Source organism: Clytia hemisphaerica, unplaced genomic scaffold, assembly GCF_902728285.1.
Source record: "Clytia hemisphaerica strain Z4C2 unplaced genomic scaffold, Clytia hemisphaerica genome assembly, whole genome shotgun sequence".
Taxonomy (NCBI): domain Eukaryota; kingdom Metazoa; phylum Cnidaria; class Hydrozoa; order Leptothecata; family Clytiidae; genus Clytia; species Clytia hemisphaerica.
In genome coordinates this window covers 995,530-1,013,063 of record NW_027103603.1, presented here as the reverse complement: position 1 = coordinate 1,013,063, position 17,534 = coordinate 995,530, and the positions used below count along the sequence as shown (strand labels likewise).

The following is a 17,534-nucleotide window of genomic DNA, read 5'->3' as shown; positions in this document are numbered from 1 at the left end:
TTTCCGCATTGCAGAATTGCATACAAGCACTTGGAAAGAGGGTTTCCGCATTACAGAATAGCGTACGGACACGACGCAAAATAGATTACATCATTTCGATATCAATAAATTATCATTGGTTAATGTATTACATCGAAAAAGGAGAATAAATATACGTGTAGATAGGCATTTATATTTCGTGATCAATCGAGGCTTTTATTTACTTTTCAAAATAAAAGGAAGAAAAATCTTGTGTAAACATAATTGATCTTTTACTTTGGTTTCCCCATTCCATAGAGTTTCCGCGTAGCGATCTTTTTACGGAAAGGGTTGTCGAAAATGAAGAATTAAACACGAGGAGATTATTTGGAGATTTCTTGGAAAATTAATTTTCTTTTTTCCTTTATAAAGAATAACCTAAGTGGATAAAATAAAGTAAATAAGTAAAATTCAAGAAAATATGTGATTCATGATATTCATGACCAGTGCGTATTGATTTCATAGTTCACCTTGAATATCTGATACCGAAAAAAAATTTACTAAAACATTTTGCTGCCACAATGGAATGTTAATTTTAGTAAGGAAAAAGTGAATTTTTCAACGCACATGGCGGTTCTCTTTTTTATCCCGAATTTCACCCGTGTAAAAACATCGTGACTGAACCATAAAACGATGATAAACTTTAAAACAAAGCGCTTTTAAGTCTCAACTTATCGTCACGAAGAAGTTCACTGACGTAGAGCTTGAAAAGCTTTTCTTCGTAACTTAAAAATTCCACTTTGACCCAATCATTTTCGAGATCAAAGTCTTGGATAACTGCCACAAGCCATCCCCCGCGTTTCCCAGTTTTCGTTTCCTCTTTCATTCGTAGAACTTCGACCCTCACTCCAATTTCAAAAAAACTTTCATACGTATTCCTCTCCATGTGTGTTTCCACCGTGTCCCCTTCATTGTTCCCGTTGTCGTTTTGCTCGTTGTCACCCTCTTCAAATCTTGAGATGGCCAAAAGATCTTGCCTTAGGGGCTCGAACAACGTTTCGATGTTGCTCTCGTCTATACCAGAAGGGATATCAATTCTGCTTTTGTTATATGTCGATACCTCACTGGCGCTTTTTCTAGGATTCTTGATCGAAATACTTGGTTCCTGTGGTAGAGACAGCAAAAGACGGGGGTAAATGATCGGAGTTTCACTAAAATCAGGATCTCGTGATTTTTAAAATCAATACACGATGTTTTACCTGTTTTAATTATTACACAATGAAGGAGACAATTACATCATTCAAAGCTATAAAAGTGCGTTTGACTTGATTTATCCATGAATTCCCCAAAAATGCTCCAAAGCTATCCAATGAAGCTGTCTTATTTTTAAGCCGGGAAATGCAGCATCTTATAAACAGCTTAACCGATTTTAACCAAGAAACTTGTTTTAACAAATGCCCCCTCGTCTTTTCTCTTTTTTAAAGCTCTTTCGAATAGCCCGGCTTTTGAGAAGCTGAAAATATTTAAAAAAGTTATTGCGGTCCCTACCTGTGGTGTGGCAAACTTTCGGCTCTTTCTGGAGCGGACTGCACAAGAACGTCTCTGCCGACAAATGAGAGTGCTGGTCGTTTTTATTAGCTCGAGGAGAGAAGAAACGTAGTTTTTGCTGATACAGTGCTCTCGGTTTGCCTTCAGAAGGCAAACGTTGAGCACAAGCTCGTCCTTTGTACCACGTGTTGGAAGGTTATGGTGGAACAATATTGCCTTCAGACTTGCTATACCTTTTAAAAAAAGGAAAGAATGAAAAAAGGATTACTTAACCCTTTCCGGACGCATGATTTCACGGCTATATGACGCAAACAAAAATTTGATTTTTGACTGGCTTCACTAAAATTGCAATAGAAAGTGATCAATAAAAGATATCACGATAAGTAATACCTCGTTTTTTTCACATGTAATAAGGGGTTTGAAATACCAAAAAAAAAAATTTAAATATGGCTGACACCTGGTCACGTGACCGAAAAATCGGCAGATTTTTTTTCGGAAAGGCAAAATTTTTGACTTTGAATAAAGAAATAGAGTTAAAGGCATTTGCTTTACGCCTTGAACTTTGAATATGATTTAGAGAATTGAATTACTGGCCGGGTAAAAAAAATTTCATGTCAAAAGCTTTCCAAAAAATCTGAGTAAAGTGATTTTTTATCCAAATTTTTGAGCAATTTTTCCCTTACAGATTTAGCCTGAGTAAATTTACAACAAACATTGAAAATTTATAATTCTAGTTGTAAAGAAGATATCGAAAAGCGGTTTTTTGCAGGTTACGGGAAATTTATCTCAAAATCATTATTCAAAACCATGTTATTGTATTTTGGCGCGAAAACTGTTAAAATCTTTTACAAAGCTATGGGCCACCCGGTGGCCCGTGCGTCATATAGGAACACGATTCATGGGCCACCCAGTGGCCCGTGCGTCCGGAAAGGGTTAAGAAAAAGGGTTAAATTATGAAAATTTGCTCTTTCCCTCTTAAGTTTCCAGCTATTCACAGAGATTTCATTCATTTTCTCGCCCTTTGATCGGCCTATTATTAGGTCAGGATAAAAGGAAATATACTCTTTCACGAGATACACAGAAAAATATTTTCCTGTCTTTTCAGACAGATTTTTTAGGGAGTTTCTAAACATCGACCAGAAATGGCGACCACGACCAGCGACCACGACCGGCGACTAGATAAATTTGGGTTATCGAGTTTTTCCTCTTTCTCCACCGTAGAGTCTTTCTCTTATGATCATTTATTTATCGAATTGAAGAGTAAAGCTCACCCCTGTCTCACCTACAGTGATTATAAAGCCACGTGCAAAACATGTAGAGCAGCCATTTCAACGCTCTTGGAGCTTGAATAGAGTGTCAATTTCTATCCTTTTGTATTTTCGGCATCAAATTAATTAGTGGCAAAATTTTTGCTGGAATTTATTTAGGAAGCTTTATATTTGATCATCAGATCATTATTTTGTCAAAATAAGTTATTTTGACAATGTAAGGACAATAGAATAATTGATGAGATTGATATCTCTAAAACTGGCCTTCCCAGCTCTATTATCTATTCATACTAAAGGCATCTCATTCGGTACAATTAAAATATTTGGTGTAATAAAGTTTACAGGCATCACACTTAATTGCCCTGTCAATATTTTTGTCAAAAAGTGTCACTTTGTCTAGAAAATGACTGGTAACGTCAAAAGTCACTTTTAGTATTCTCTAGCTAGAGTAATTCTCAGCCACGTGCTCAGTGGTTCATTTGAAAGCCACATCAGGGCTCGATTTGGATGTTCTCTACGGTGGAGAGAGCAGGTAAACTCGATAACCCAAATTTATCTGGTCGCCGGTCGTGGTCGCTGGTCGTGGTCGCCATTATGTTTATGTTTATGTTTCTTTTCTTTAAAGTTGATGCAAAGTAGTACAATGTGTACTTAGCTCGAGGCTAATCAATATCAACTATTAATTACAAATCTATCTAGAAGGTTGATACTCAAGATCAACTATTATTTACAAATTAATTTAAATTCAATCAATGAAACCAACGCCATGGATAAAAGTGCGACAGTTTCGGCAAGGACAAGTAGTGGGCCTCCATTGCTTGATTTCTTTTTTAAATTCATCTAGGTTTTTAAGTTTTTTAAAGTCATCGGGAAGGATAGCCCAGATTTTAGGTCCCAGGAAAGCTAAAGACGATTTTCCATTCATTTCACTTTCAACTACTCTACTACGAAAGGAATTCCTTTTTCTCGTGTTGATCTTACATTGGTTTTTGAGAAATATTTTACTTTCTGATTCATTGAGTTTTGATTTAAATAGCTCTGTGGATAAGGATTGAATTGCTCGTTGATGGAAGGTGGAACCGTTGTCAAGTTTCAACAGATCATCGAATGATGAGTTGTAGTCTGAGTAAACGATTCTCAAGCATCTTTTATGTAGATTGTTGATTTTATCCTCTAGAGCTCTGCTATGAAATATCCATATGAGAGGACAGTAATTGAAGTGGCATTTAATGAAAGCATTCATCAAGCGTTTCTTTTTTTCTAAAGTGAGATATGTGCTCATTCTGGCTAAGGCGGTTATTTTCAAACTAGCTTTCTTGCAAAGATTTTCTATATGCGATTCAAACGTCAAAAGATTATCGAAGGTTACTCCAAGAATCTTTGACGTTTTGGTATTGAAAACAGTTTCTTCTCTAATATTTAGATAGAGCGAGTCGTCAATGATGTTAACTATTAGCTGACATTTGTCAGCATTACCAACCATTTGATTAATCGAAAGCCATGTGAAGATTTTTTCTGCTACATAGCTTAGTTTACCACTTACTTCAATCCAGGTAGGAGCACTAACATAGGGTGTCGTATCGTCCGCATAATTCGCAACCTTAGTATCCTCAATGATGAAAAAGAGGTCACAGATATAAATATTGAAAAACAGAGGGCCAAGGATTGATCCCTGGGGATCTGGTCGATGTTTAGAAACTCCCGATTTTTTAACAATAGGTCTGAAAATTAGAACACCAGAAAAAATAAATAAACAAAACTACATTTTTTCTTTGTAATTGAGATTTTTCTGCTCTTTGTGCAAGATTAATGAGGTCTGTCTATTGAGTGAGTAGAAAGCTTCAAATGAGAGAAATAGGCGTGGCATAAAGTTTAGAAAAAAAACAAAGCTCTCTCTCTCTCTCTACATACTTTTTGTTTAGTTAAGGACATGTTTTTTTTTGACTGTACCAAAATGCCGATTTTCAACCAACCCGGTTCAAATCGGCACTAACAGAGACAGCTGAACCCTTTCTTATCGTTATTCAAAAATAAAAAAATAGATTAGTAGCTCTGTCCGATACTTTTTGTCCGATCTTGATAGCTTTTATGGAACTTGAGATATTGCTTGTTGAATCCGGAGTATTTCAGGATGAAAAAAATCATAGCCTATTTCGGATTTATAAAGTCGGCTCTACATTTGGCCTTTGTCGTGTCCAATTTATATACGAAACTTATATCAGGGTGTAGCTAAAGGATTGAATTTTCATATCGACCTCTTTTTTTGGAAAAAACCGGAGGAAAATGGGATCAAATTGATCATTTTTTAAATCTAGGTGCTAATTCTAATCGTATATATTTTCCTGACAAGTCTATCTATCGGGGATGTGATTTGAGATTTTTGTTTAGTTGATAAGAAAGGAACAAACTAAAGAAAACAGGAATTGTTAAAATGAGTGAAAAATGATTAAAAAAGTCGTGATGATTGTTTTGATCATAACTCACTCCGGCCTTTAAAAAAATTACTCCTCAGGCTATTTTATGATTTTAGGCTACCTCAGGCATGCATAGAAACCTCCTCAGGAACGAATAATGAGTCATGGAGTGAGATATGATCCAAAACACTCCATGATTAATTAATCCTGAAATACTCCGAATTTTGGAATTTCAAATAGCTCATTTTGAAGTCCCTCCCAAATCTCAATACATATCAAAATTTTGGGAAAATTCATCATGCGAATGACGAAATAATTAAAATAAAGTGATTTTCACGATTTTCGAAAACCTGATTTTGGTACAGTCAAAAAAAAACATGTCCTTAAACAAATTCACTTCTCGAGATGCATAAAAGCATTAAGCCCTCGTTTGCAAATAACGTTGCTAGAGTAATTAAGTATTTTCGAGTGGTTTGAAGCAATTCCCTAAGAAATCAGATAATTTAGAGCAAAGCCTTATGTAATGTTCTTACAATATGCTTATATTTTCCCTCTCGATGTCTTGGGTTCTTAAATTTGAGATATTCATTATCAGGGAGTTTTACTGAAATAATGAAAATTAAAAAATAATTTAATTCTTACCAAGCTTATGAACTTGAGAAGAGAACGACGGGATACTGCGTTTCCGACCATTATACAATGACTTAGTTTTCACCTCAATCTTGTCTGCCTTTGAAATGCGCATGGCAATGTCCAGCTTTGTCCCGGTGTGATCTAAACTCTTTTCTTTCGCCAGCTTCTGAAGAACTTCTTTCTTCTGTGAATAGAATGGTACTTTCTGTAATGCTTCGCGAAGAATGGCATTTTGATAATCCTCTTTGCGGGCATCCGTCTCTTCTTCGAAATAATCTTTCACCTCGTTGATAGGTGACCTATAGTTTTAAGGGAAATCTATTACAATATCATCTTTAATTGTCTAAATGTATTTTCAAAAAAGTGATAAGGGGTCCTAATAAGTTCCGAGACGATGGAATGCACAGTGGAATATTTTTCACCGAACGGCCAAGGTAGAAAATTCGTCCAAGTTATTCGAGTTGCAGAGACCCGAGCTATGAGTATGTTTGATGGGATCCGACCATTTTTATGAAAATCAAACGAATAAAAAGTCAAAATAAGGTCTTACCATGCAAGGAGAGATATGGCCAACAATGTTTCTTGGCTAATGCCATTCAATGGTAAAATCAAGGTATCAAACACCATTTGGAGGATGCTGGTTGGCATGAACAGACCAGGAACTCTTTCCCATGAGCCGACGCCCAAACACGAAATTTGTTCCGTTTGAAGGTAATGCAATTCACCTGATGATTTAATCCACTCGATGTAATCAGGGATTGGCTGGTGAGGACGTTGATCTGAATTGCAATTGAAGAATGTGTATTTGTCTCTCCAAGACGCTAGCATTTCTTTGTAATCTGTGTAGTAATTACCTTCAAAAGCTTTATCAAGTCCGAACTGTAGACAAAGTTTGTTCAATAGTTCACCATTCGAGGGTTTGTAATTTCTTGCAAACGCTTCTTTCCGACTTTCAGAAAGGGATAAAAAGGTTTTGAGGTCCTCTTCGTCGTTAAATAATTGCTCGTTGTCTTCGATGCCACGTTGGCACGTGATCGATGAGCCACCAAAGTTTGCACTTGAAATGCACTTGATAACTTCCTGTGCCATTGCCTCCATGTTTTCTTTGTGTTCCACTGATCCATTTTCTTTCTTGCTATGAACCATGGTGCTGCTAAACTTGCCATGTCTTGAGAGTGCAAGGTTTTCTTGAGAGTGTACCCTCTCGACGTAGTTTCTTTTCGAGTGATATTCGCTGAATGACATTTGACAAGCACTTTCCATTTTGAGAAACTTTCTCGTTCTTATAAGTAGCATCTGAACCATGGCACTGCTAGGAGCTTCACCTGGACCATTGTCTACAATATTTACAAGGTTCTTCTTAAGTTCTCCATTGCGTAGGAAGCATCCATTTAATGAAGGGTTTGTCAGGAGACTGAATACCTCGTTAAAGCATCGAAACGTCGTTGATGGTTCGAAATAGCTTAGATTAATCAACACCGCAGCTTTTCCTAGTGATGAAAATATGATAATTTTGTTTAGCAAATCGCTTTCGAAAGCTCTGAAGACTAAGAGTGTTACTATAATACTATATGAACTCAACCATGGCCCAAAAAACATCAATAAAAAGAAGAAAAAATAAATGTTTTTAACTTGTTCTTAAAATTTTGGCCATCGAAGCCTTATGTTCTTATTGTTTGTTCTTATAAAAAAAGACGGCTGTAACAATTTGAGGGAAATTTTGTAAGCTTTTTTTTCATTGAGATATTTAAGTTTCTTTTTCTCTCTTTTTTTGATTGAAAGGTTTACACGCACTTGGAGAGAGAAAATATTATAAAAGATCAAATAACGATTCAGGGGGTAATCATATATTTCTTAAAAATCAGAAATGAGACTAATATACTTTTTATAAGAACTTACAGTAAGCGTAAGTTTTGTTGATTTTGAAAATGTTTTCTGAATAATGAGAATATCTAACCTGATCTAAGAATAGAGTGAGAATCCTCGTTTTTGGAGTCGTCAAGAAACAAATGAGCCATAGGTGTTACTGCATTGATTCTGCTCTGGTTCCATTCATGGTCTAGTAATATCCCTTCCTTCTTTTTCCATGTTTTTGACGGTCTTTGAACCGGAGAAATGTCGGCACAAACGATAGACTTGGCATCCTTTGAATCAAAAATGGTGTCATCTACACGATTTGACAACATGAGGCTGACATTACAGGAAGACCAATGTAAATTAGGCGAAGGTTTTTCTGTACCAATTCTTGGAGGTGGATGAAGAGAGATGCAAGCATTAATATCTCTACCCTCGTGATGACGTTTAGCCTGAGCTGTCCCGGCCTTAAAATTTTGTGTGTAGTTGAAACAAGTCGATAAACAAATTTTAAAATTTTCCGGCGCAAGTGATAAAAGAATTTCGCGGGCTTTTGTCATCGTCAATGCATTGCTCGTTGCACGGTACAAAATATCGTCTGTCAACCTGGGATGGCTTTCAAGACCGCTCTCGGCAAATATGTTCTCCAGAAGGACTGTCAATTCGGGAAACTGTACGCATTTGAGTGGAGCTCCTCTTCCGGCGGCGATCGTCTAAAATTGAAAAATAAAGTTTGATCGAAAAATCAAGTGATGGGCCTTCGAAGTAATTGTATACTTCTCTTCGCCTTTTGTTTACTAGCGGCCAAGGCCGTCGCACAGACGACTTGTCAACATTAGCTTGACCGAAGATAGCAGCGGACAAAACAATATTTTCAAAAGGGCTAGGTTAAAAAGATGAATGACATTGCGGTGCTATTAATCACCACAAATAAATTGTTTACAGAGATGTGAAAAGTCAAAAAGAAGTCGAAAATAATGTTACTTAATCTTGAGAGCGCCAGAGCGCAAAGACGCTTTTGAAAGTATTGATAAAATCGTAAACTTAGAAAAGTAACAGATTACTCAAAATTCAATACGGAGGAATGCGTGAGTTTTCCGCGCTTTAATGTTCGATATTATATTAGTCAAGGATACTAATCAGGGGGCAAGGATTACCAAAAACCTCATGTGTTAGGCTAAAAATATTGAGACAAATCTGAGACAAATCTAAAACATATCCCTCCGGAAACTTTTGTCAATCACATTTTCTCTACCATTCTCCCCTTCTTCAATCATTCTACAGATTTTACTTAGACAAAATAACAAAAAATAAAGAAAATATCAAAATTTAATTACCTTAATTTCTTTAAATTTTCTTGCTGTTGCAATTCGTCCGTTGAATTTATGTTGCTGGTTAACCGTCATGTCATTTCTGACTGTTTTGGAACTCAATTTAATGTCTTTATACTTGATCAGATTTCCTTTCAAGGATTGTGAAGAATTCCGGATGCCAACTCTACTCTGGACTCCTTGGAGTTTAGCTGCGAATCTTATACTCGTTATTTGCGAAATGACAGCTTTAAAAGCATCTCTATCTCTTTTAGTGTCCATGTACTCGATAACGTCTTTATAGATTTCACCAATTTTACTTTCAATGTGGTCATTCAAATCTTCTTGATCAATAGAATTTGTCGAAAATTTCATAACAGAGTCAATCACCTCTTGATAGAGGTTCTCGTAGAGAAATGCTTTTCTACTGAGGTATATCACACATACCGGTAGATGCTTTGCTAAAATCTCAAACATTTCTTTAGACTTCATCTTCGATTTTGGGGACAACTTTTTTATCTCTTGATACTTTTTGATAACCTTCGATGTTTCCAACAAAGGTCCATTGTCTTTCATGTACTGACCAACTTCTGCAATAGCTTTTAGATGAGTCGAGGAATGCGTCTTTAATTCTTCAATACAAGATGTCACGTCTTTGTGATGCGCTTGAGGTGAATCTAAAAAAAGAGAAACTTTTTTTTCAATCTCAAAGAGTACGATAAAAAGTATATGTGGATATCTTCATACAACAGTTTCTCAGAGGGAGGTGGGAGGTGGGAGCTGTTTGTTCGAAGGGGACGTTTATTTAAAATCCCTTTAAAATAGAATACTTGTTCTTTAAAAAGGTTGCTTAAAAACAAAAGTTGTAAAACTGCAGAAAAATCCCAGAAAAATAAAATACATTTGTTTCTACTTGAGATGTAAAAACAACATTGTTTTCGCATGGCTCTTTGAAAAAAAAAACAAAAAAAAACTGACTTTCACTTTTCAGTCGGCATACTTTGTATGATAGAGAATTCATTAATCATGTACAGGAAGAATAAATCTTTTATTTAAAAAATCTATCGCTATCTACATTTATTATTTATTTACAGCTGTTTTCGAGTTCGATTACGAAATCGACTACTACTTTGATGAAATTTGATGGATTTGATAATATCATATCAGTGTATTTTATTTCCAAATTAACAGTTAAAAATTTGAAATTATTATTATTGTTGAATTTTTTTTATTATTTGAAGATTTCGAAATTTTAAGTCAGGAAATTTATTTTCGATTGATTAGACTTCGAAGACTATAGTTTAGTTTTAGTAATTTAACGCCACACGCTTTAAAAGTTACCAAACAAAGTAAGATCAATGTTTTAGAAAGCTGAAAAAATTTTTTTTAGCTTTGGTACACTATGCTTATAAAAAATATACGATGTGAAGCTTTTGGAAATAAAAACAAAACAGTTCAGAGGTCTGATACGAACGGGCGATGGTTATAAAAATGCGGATAACTTACAATTTCCAGAGTTCCGGGATTCAGTTCTCTTTATGTTGGAAAGGTCATTTCTACCAACTTTTATATACCACTCTTTATCCATTTCGAAGGGAAGCTCATCTTCACTTACTTCTGGAGCCTTTCTTTTACGAGGATAGTAATTCACGATGGTTTTCGTCTGGTCAACTAAGACATCAGAGACTGGATAGTTTGTCTTGGGTTTGTCTATCAAAGGCACAAAGTGATTGGCAGTAAATTTTTCTAATTCTAAACATCCATTTGTACAGCTCCACATTAGAGTTATTTGTTTCGGACAACATTCATTTCGCGGTGATATCAAACCTTGAAACATTGTAAGGAGATGGAAGTTTTGATTCGGATAAACCATGTTTATGGGGCACCCGATAACTGAAGATAAAGCTGCTACTTGCAGGATACCCGAAAACTTTCCGTCGTATGAGGTCTGCATGATTTCAATTTCCAAAGCTTTATGAAATCCTTCTTTATCGATAGCTTTAGACGACGTTTTTCCAAAGGCTACAGTGTCAAACAGGTCTTCAGCTTTATAAAATGCTTTTCCATTTTTGGTTTTTATTTGCTGCTGGAAAATTGCATGTGTTGCATAAAAGTTTATGTTGAAAGCAAGTTCCAAACAAGTACGCAATCTCAATTCAACCGACAATGTTTCCTCGCCAGTCAAAAGAATACTGATGCTGTTAAACAAACAGTTGCCATCGCCTGTAGTCTTTAAAGAGGTTTTGCCTTCACACAATTGAATGTCTAAACAAAAATTGTACAAAATCAAAAGTCAACCAACACAACTGTATTAGTGAAAAAGGGAAAAAGACACTTCCATTCTTGGTGTAAAACGTAGTAATACTTAAGCGGGTTTCGAGGCGCCCTTCCCCCGGGTTAAAATCGTACATTCTTTTTTATGAGAACACCGAAGATAAATTATGTCAAAAAGTAAAGAGCAAACAAAGGTCAAATATGTAATAAAATAAGATAAGCATGATTCAAACAACAAAATACTAATAATAAAATCGTATTTTGGTGTTGTTAATTTGCTTGAATCATGATTTAGAGAGAAAAATGAAAATAAACATGATACAAAGCAAAATGTGCTCTATACTGTAAAATACGGAATACAGGAATGGAATTTGAGAAGAAATAACCTTACCTGGTATCAAATTTGAGGATACTTTATCTTCTGGGTAAACCGAAAGACGATCACTATCCAAAAATAAAAGATTGTCATGGAAAGTGTCATTGTTTCCAATTTCCAATAATATCGCTGTTGAAAAGTCAACAAAAGCTTCAAAACTTTCCTTTGAAAGTATATTTAGTGTCTTAAGAAAGTTTTTGTATATCTCCATTTCCTAAGGATTAAAGAAATAAAATCAATCAAGTTAAAAGACAAATCCTAGAATTTCTTTGCTTCATTGAAACGAAAATACTTTTTCCTTTTATGTTTCATATTAGACTAGACACGCTGAATTTTATTCATGAATCCAAACAAGTCCCCGTCCATTTGTGAAATCAAAGATTGTGCAAAAAACGGTTATGTAACTAATTAATAATTAATCAGAATTCTTTACATGCATTGATTTCTGTGAGAGTTAGATAAATCGAGATTCTTAAGTTTGGAAGACTGAAAAAATAATAAGGAGCATTTACATGAATTTTTTCCATCTATAAATCCATCTCAAAAATCAAGATTTTTTCCTGCAATACACTTCTTCAGTACTAAAACACCAAAATGAGAGGCAAGAATAGAGATTTAGAGAAGTAACCATTTTCGGCGTTCTCAGCCAAAAATTTGAGGCTGAGCTGTTATTGAAAAATTCTTCTGAAAGTTCTTATAAAAAGAACCCTCATAAAAACAGCGTAACTCTTATAAAAAAACACGAACACGGTAAAGGCTTGGTCGAGGAAAGCACGATGGTATCAATCCTATTAAAAATATTAAATCAAAAGAGTATAAAGAATTTAAACTACTGAAAGTATGAAAAGTAAAACACCCGTCTGCAAAAACAAAATTTAAAACTGGGAGTCACCATTATACACATCTCATGCTAAATGGTGCTCACTATTTACATTGAATATCAGAAACATTCAAAATTTCATTGAATTGTGTGGTTCTTGTACCATAATTTTAAAACGCATCATCATCAGAATTAGATGTATCAGAAGCACTTCCTTCCGCGAGACATTCAGCAACGATATCGTTATGTTCTTTAGGAGAAAGCTCAGCAATCACAATTTCAGTGGTTTCAGATTCAAGGGAATCTTGAAGAAGGCCCTTTTCTAAAAATTCAATGTTTTTCCGTAAAGCATCTTGTGCTCTCTTCAATTCTGTGTACTCTAAATCCAGGGTTGCACATTTCTCCTTGATCGCATATCTGACTTTCTCTTTCTGTAAAATGGTTTTCTCGCCTTCGAAAGACGTGATTAAACTTTTTATTTCATCGTTAATTTTTTCGATGCTATCTTTGCTGACTGTCATCCTTTTTAGGTTTTTGGTTGCATTTTTAAAGGAAAATTTCTTTCTTTGGTCCTCACTGTATTTTATCTCAATTTCCTTTACACTCTCTTCTAAGAGACAGCACTTCTTCAAGGCCCAGGAAGAGTTAATTAGCCCAGTTATTGCGTGTGTGGTCCAATTATGATATTTCGGAGATTTTATTATCGATGAAGCTTTACTATTCCAGAATTCCCTTCTCTGTATTTCAATAAAACTTAAATCGGGATCTTTAATTTCTTGAGCATCATAAAATTTAATGTCTTTCAATTTCAAAATCGAGGAAGTTTTAGAAGGTATTTTCGATAAAAATGTTTGTTTTTTATTAGATCTAGATGGTGTTGACGAGACAGAGACAGTACCCGGAAGAAAATATTGATTTATCTTCTTTCTCTTTGGCTTTGTAGCATTTGAATCAGAACTACTTTCTTTCACTGTCTCTCGTTTGAGAACATCCAAAAAGTTTTTTTCTTTTATCTTTTCGGGAGATAGGTGTAGTTTGATTTCTTCTTGGTGTTCTTGGTGTTTGGAAGTTTTAATCTCTTCTTCAGAAAGATTTGAGATATCGTCAAGATTTGAAATTCTTGTGGATTCCAAAAATAAAGAATCACACTCCTTGTCCTTGACCTTGGTGGAAGCCAGGTCGGAACCTTGGGTTGCATCTGGAGAAAGAGAAATACTTTCAGCTTCTTTACATTTGATTTGAAGTCCGTACGTTTCAAATCCAAGTAACCTTTCGGCTAATCCTTTGGCAAGTAATTCTGTTTTTAAAAAAGATTCTTGGCTTAAAGGGACATTACAGTAGTAAAATGTAAATATTGCGCAAACCACATGTCATTAAAGAGAACAATTAAAATCACGTGTCCAAAACAAACTTGTAAAACAATTGAACAATCAAAATTAGCCATATTTGGTTTGATTTTTTATTTTGACATGTGACATTTGTTTTGATTTTGTATCTGCTGCATACAGTTTGTTTACAAATTTCGCAAGTACTGTTATGTCCCTTTAAGCCAACAGGCATGCTATTAGCGACAAAAAGAAACTCTGAAGGCAACAGATCCGAAATCTGCTTGACCATTTCATGTCGCAAAACATCCAAATTCCCATAGAAAACATCTTCTTTCACGATCACAAAACCAACTTGTTTTCCATCGAGGTTAAATTTTAACACGAAAGTCATACTATATCGCAGATAAATCTATGAAAAAATCTTTAATATTATAATCCCCTGGTATTATTACCCTCAATAACTTTTAGTGTGATTTTTTCTTAGGTATCTTTATGACGAAAAGGGACGGTTTTCTGAAGTTAGTCCGCACATACCCGATATTCTTCAACCCTAGTATCCCCGGGTTTCTCTACCACCATTTCTCCTTTTTTTCATTTATTTCATTCATTATTTTAATAGAGCTGTTGCACTCATAATTTTTTTAATAAAAAAGACTTGAATCTAGATCTAGAAATTTTTAAGACGAACCAGAAATAGGTCTGTCGGTTAACAAAGAAATAAAACTCCGGTCATCATACGTTAAGTCTTAACACACAGTACAAAGTATCTACGGGAATCGGTGGGGGCGAGATGACCAAAATTTTAAAAAAAAGTTGGCAATGAAAAGCAGAAAATAACCAATTTAATAACTCGCCTCACACAACTTTCTTTATTCAAAAACTTATTACACTTTGTTGTATGTTAGTTGGAAAACTGACGAAGTTGCCAAATTTAATATCGGACATTTTTGCCGTCGGAATAGCAAGAGTCGAACTCCAAAAACTTCCTCTTCGAGTATCGACCCCGCACTCGAGGTACTCGATGTAAATTTTATAAAACTGTCCCGGTTAGAATGTATCAAATACTCCGCATTTCGCCACTCCCCCGGAATTTTAGTTACAAGAAATCAATCTAAAAATGAAACCAAAATACTATAGCCTCCTAAACTTTCTTTTAAGTAAATTTTATTGGACATCACTGCACTGAAAATTATCTTCAGGTTTCAAACAAGCCATACCAAGAGCATCCACGCCATTCCATCTGCTCAGATCAAGAGCCAATAAGAAAGTGAATTTGACTTTGAGTTGAGAAATCTTTAATGAAAATACGGGCTTTTGTTTTTTTCATATTTGTAAAAGAAAAACATTTCAGAGGAGGTCAGCGCCGCCCAATATACAGTGCTAATGGCAGAACTGGTGGTACTATTGCTGAAATAGTTACAATAATTACAATAGATTTTTTTGAGAAATTTTTTTCTTGTCAAAATATTTATATAGACACAAAAATGTACGGAAGTACTATAAAAAAAGGAGTGTCGGTACCTTTGATCTCAAAAAGAGATTTAAAGAAATGAAATAAAAATGAATGTTTAAATATAAGAGAAACCAATATTTTTCCTTACTTTCTATTGTTTGAATACTCTATTGACTGGAAGGGAATTAAATAGAAATTTTTCATTGTAAATGTCTTCTCTTCAGTCTCTTGCTCAATAAACAAACAATGGAACACATTTATAATACACTCTTCTTTTTATAAGAACCAGTAAATTTTTGCTGAGGCTCGGCTGTTCTTATTTTTTGGCACTTTTAGCCTCAAATTGTTCTTATCCTGTTCTTATTTTTAGAGCAAACTTGGGCTATTTTTGGCTTTACACCCTATTTTTACATATCTGACCCTTAATTTGCTTGAAATTCAGCCATTCCAGGCTAAGGGTTGTTCTTAAATTGTTATCATTTTTTGGCAATTTTGAGCCTCATTGTTCTTATAAAAAAAAAAGAGTGTATAGTAATAGTTTTTGAAATCGATTTAATATTGACAAGTGTATGATGGCCTTTATGTAGTCTTTCTTTTAAGAGAACAAAATTAACTTCTAAGCTTTCTTATCCCTTTTGAATCTCTGCTTCTCAGCCTTAAAATATGAAAACGTTTGGGTGAGACTTTTATCCATCGGCTCATTTTTTGGGACTTGAAAATAAAATAATAAATCACGATTTCGCGAACTTTTGCCATTTTCCCGAAATTAAAACTGATAAAAACGTGTGAGATTGCTGACTCGCGAAATTTAATCCATGCAAAATTTTTAGCATCGCAATTTGGGTGGAGAAACCAGTGAAAAATCTCCATTTTATGCCCAAAGATTGCCATCTTCTGTTTTCATGCTCCTTCGCGAAATTAAATCCAAGCGAAATTTTTCAAATCACTGACTCGTGAAATTAATTCCAAAACATTTCGCGAATACTTTGGCTCGCGAAATTTAATCTCGTGAAATTTAATCCGATTAAAGTATTGCTATATTGCTATACTTTCTTACAAATCCAATCAGGCTATGACTCCAAACGAAATCTGGATCATGTGGAAATAATTTGAGACAGGCTGACCCACCTGGAAATATTTGAGACAGGCTGACCCACCTGGAAATATTTGAGACAGGCTGACCCACCTGGAAATTATTTCAGACAGGCTAACAAAACCAGTGAAAAATCTCCATTTTATGCCCAAAGATTGCCATCTTCTGTTTTCATGCTCCTTCGCGAAATTAAATCCAAGCGAAATTTTTCAAATCACTGACTCGTGAAATTAATTCCAAAACATTTCGCGAATACTTTGGCTCGCGAAATTTAATCTCGTGAAATTTAATCCGATTAAAGTATTGCTATATTGCTATACTTTCTTACAAATCCAATCAGGCTATGACTCCAAACGAAATCTGGATCATGTGGAAATAATTTGAGACAGGCTGACCCACCTGGAAATATTTGAGACAGGCTGACCCACCTGGAAATATTTGAGACAGGCTGACCCACCTGGAAATTATTTCAGACAGGCTAACAACCCCTGGAAAAATCTCTACACAAAATGGCCTTGGAAATTCAAAAAAGCTTTCTTGCACCCCTTGGAAAATTATCAAGCGTTTTAATTAACCCCCTGGAAAAAAGAATTATAGTGGACGATGCTTGGGACGTCGACCCCTCGGAAAAAATCCCATTTTTGCCAAAACCCCTTGGAAAAATTCAAATATTTTCTTTAAACCCCCTGGAAATTCTTCTCGAAATACCCCCTGGAAAGGTTCGTCCACCCCCCTGTATGGATATAAAATGGAATAGCCCAATTCCACCACCTGATTGTTTGAAAAATGGTGCAACGTTAGTCTTTTCCGTATATGACCATGACCGTATTACGGACGATGACATTGGCGGTGAATCGTATTACGATCTTCAATTTGTACCTGGCCTCACTTACGATACAGTTCAAGGAGGTTTTGCTACCGTTCCACAGATTGATATGTGTTTGACCATTCCTACTATTGAAAGCAAATCTGTAGCTGGTAAGTACATCATTTGAGAAAACTTGAAACAGAACTTGCTTTTCTTTTACTTTATCTTAAGTTATCAGCTGGTCATGACTTTAGATAAAACTTGTATACAGTCAACAGATATCTTCTTTTTTTTTACACCTTGTTCAAAAAAGATTAGGAGCTAGGTTTTCGCAAATTTATGGCAAACCGCTCTATATTTCTACTTTAGTCCAGGTATTGTCATATGTATTAGCTTT

At 35.1% G+C, this 17,534-nt stretch overlaps 1 protein-coding gene across 1 annotated transcript in view; it reads left to right on the top strand.

Annotated features, from left to right (window-relative positions):
• LOC136802078 (BAI1-associated protein 3-like) overlaps positions 1-17,534 on the top strand; it is a 68,505-nt gene that overhangs the window by 49,454 nt on the left and 1,517 nt on the right. The window contains exon 13 of the mRNA XM_067058799.1: positions 15-17,307. Coding sequence (XP_066914900.1) covers positions 15-84 — 70 coding nt within the window. The 3' untranslated portion in view covers positions 85-17,307. The remainder of the gene's footprint in view (positions 1-14; positions 17,308-17,534) is intronic.